This window comes from Colias croceus, chromosome 14, assembly GCF_905220415.1.
Source record: "Colias croceus chromosome 14, ilColCroc2.1".
NCBI classification, from domain to species: domain Eukaryota; kingdom Metazoa; phylum Arthropoda; class Insecta; order Lepidoptera; family Pieridae; genus Colias; species Colias croceus.
The window spans coordinates 7049002-7051951 of record NC_059550.1 but is presented as its reverse complement, the minus strand read 5'-3'; the positions used below and the strand labels follow the sequence as shown (position 1 = coordinate 7051951).

Below are 2950 nucleotides of genomic sequence, written 5' to 3'. Positions count from 1 at the left end.
TAAATATTCAACATTTTATTAATAGGTATATCACAAATTCACTGGGACACGACATCAGCCCATGGTCATACTATTCTCGATATTCAAGCAAATTCACACTACATTCAAATATAAGTGAAAGCGACGTTAGCACGTTTTCGATCATTCATTCACATATAATTTATATTGCCAAAATAAGGTGCAGCATCGTTGTGCACTCAAAAAATTAAAACATTAAACCTACGTCAGGTACGTTTCATACAAAAGACGCAAAAGCCTCAGCTCGAAATCAGCCAAACTTATCATAATAATAATACCAACAGGCAAGATAACAAATATTAAATAATCGAGTTCTATGTGGTATGTTCACATTGTATGCCCAAAATTATTATAGTATATTTTTTAAGTTTTAATAGTGGCCGTAATTGTGACCTTCTTCGCTCCCACCGAGGCCTTGCGATTGTTCTCCGTAATAATGTCCCTGAATTTCGGGTTGATGCGATTCAGCGTATGCTTTTAAGCCTTCGCCGCTCTCATAACCACCAGCGAACTGTTCGTAGCCACCGTGTTGGTATCCTCCGTGTTCAATGCCTTGGGAGACGCCACCGTGTTCTAATCCACCAGAAATTCCTTCATGTTCCAAACCTCCAGAGAGACCTCCATGCTCAAGACCTCCGTGCTCAAAACCCGCATGCTCCAAACCACCGTGCTCGAAGCCTCCGTGACCGAGTCCGGCATGATGGTCGGTATTCAGCCTGTGGTCTTCCAGCACTAAGCCATGACCATGTGCTTGCTGGGTTTCAGGGTGAATTTGCTTCAAGTTTGATTCGCTCTGTCCCTTTTCAAGCGGGTGCTTCAAGAGATGGCTGTGTTCCTTCTTGATGTATACTGGGACTGGATGGAAATGTTCGAATTTGATTGACTGATGTGACTTAGCGTGTTCGTGTTGGATCTGATGATGATGTCCTGACTCAGAGATAAGTGCTTGATGATCGATTTGTGGGGCCTCTTCGTGGATGAAACCAGGGTAGGCTGCCGCCACAGCAAACAGTCCAAGGAATATCTGAAAATATATAAGAAATTTTTAATTGTGTAAAAATACATCGACTGTCTTATAGTTTGTCCAAGATCAAATATGTGTTGTGTAAAAACGGACGAATTTAGATCTATGACGGAAGTTGCTTAATTGCTTCATGTAATTTGATATCGTCAATAGACGATGAAACGAGTTTCACTAAGAGATAGCGTGAGGAACCCTGACAGTGTCTTAAGTAACGAGAAAGGCTTCCTGTAACACTTGCTTATAATTTGCAGCAATTTATCAGGAAGAAAAAAATAGTGGCGCTTCATCGAATTCATGTTCAATGTAGGTAAATCACTGTTCTATATAATTGATGAAATTAAATTAAACACTAGTTGGATTTTATTCGATGATAATTAGGAAGCACTTTTTTATGTAATAACACAATCACAAAACACAAGTTACGCACATGGTACTTCATTTTGGTAAGTCTACTGGTCTCTGCAAGAGGGTGGTAGATAATGTTAGCAATTGCTATTTGCATCGCTTATATACTCGTTTCACTCAAGTGCGGGCGTGTGAGTGCTCTGCTTACTGTTACGTGTACGATCAGTACACATTGGCAAGCTGATCGCGTCTTAAGAACAATAGATAGAAACTAATAGGAATTAAAATTAGAAGTAAAAAAGTAATTGAAAAGTTCATGAAAGTTTAAGAGAAGTCAACAAATGCATCCAAATGTTAGATTTCACTGGATTTTAAATGAATACAATAAGTATTGATTTGGTTACAAGATTCATAAAATGTGTGATTTAAATTAAACTTATATAACATATTATATTGGATTACAACTCTCTTTGTAGCGAGGAAATCACAAGATTCTCATAAAGACTATAAAATGTTGTCCCAGTCTAATAAGATATGATTATGTATAACTTTCATTTACCTTAAAAGTAAAACATCATTTATGAAAATGACAGACACCAAACTAGGTACTTGAGAAAATATTGGTATCACATACTTTATGGAAGAGCAGGTTTATTTGTAGATATAATTGTATCTTCAGTTTACTACAGGATACCTACATAAAATTAATAATTAATTATACTGGACACAGATGAAAGTAGTTTCAAGCAATAATAAAATGACAATTTTTTTATTACTTTATTTTTATTTCTTACTCATAATATAAGTATCTCACCTGTTTTGACAAATTTAAAATTTACGATAGCTGAAACAAAGAAGCTATAGCCAAAGCACGTCAAAGTAAGCATGGAGTTCAGTATAGCTCTATATATACATAAAGCTAACAGAAATGGGCTAACCGATTCTATTCTACATAATATTATTACCTCTTATACCGAAGAAAAATAAACTACCTACATAAAAATATATCCCGTAGGTAGCAAAACTTTTATTCTGTGTAGAGATATTTGAATATTTGTTATTAAATATCTTTAAAAATCTAATTGAAAATATATTAGAAACATCTATGGATTTTCCAATTAATTGATAAATTACTGGATTACGAATTTATTTAGAAAAATAAAATGAAATAACTCAAAGTGCAATAAACTTCGATTAAACGTTCTTTAATACCTACAATCAATAATTGTTTCGCACGTATAAAAACTAGTTCATTACATATGTGGTTCAAACTCTACTAATTTATTAACTCACGATAATCACCTTATTAAGATTCACCTATGACCGGAAATAAACTTGTACTTAAAAGTTAACATCGAAAAAAGTACCTATTTTATTTGTCATAATATCTAACTAATTAAAATAAGGTAACAATTTGTTGAGTAGTAATCATAAATGTAATCTAGTTCAGGGAAGAAATGTAGAGTTTATTAAATTTCTAGGTATATTTTTTGTCTAACTTCTTTAAACGAACGAACAAAAAATCCTTTTAAGGAGGTTATATGCCATTAATTTCACATTTAT

The 2950-nt window shown here is 33.9% G+C and overlaps 1 protein-coding gene across 1 annotated transcript; it reads right to left on the bottom strand.

Annotated features, from left to right (window-relative positions):
- Positions 1–1557, bottom strand: LOC123697485 (glycine-rich cell wall structural protein). The gene is made up of 2 exons (XM_045644014.1): positions 1470–1557; positions 1–1042 (listed from the first exon to the last, which is right to left on the bottom strand). Exons 1-2 carry the CDS (start codon positions 1542–1544, stop codon positions 389–391), a joined length of 729 nt encoding a protein of 242 aa, XP_045499970.1. The 5' UTR covers positions 1545–1557; the 3' UTR covers positions 1–388.
- Positions 1558–2950: the final 1393 nt, after the last annotated feature.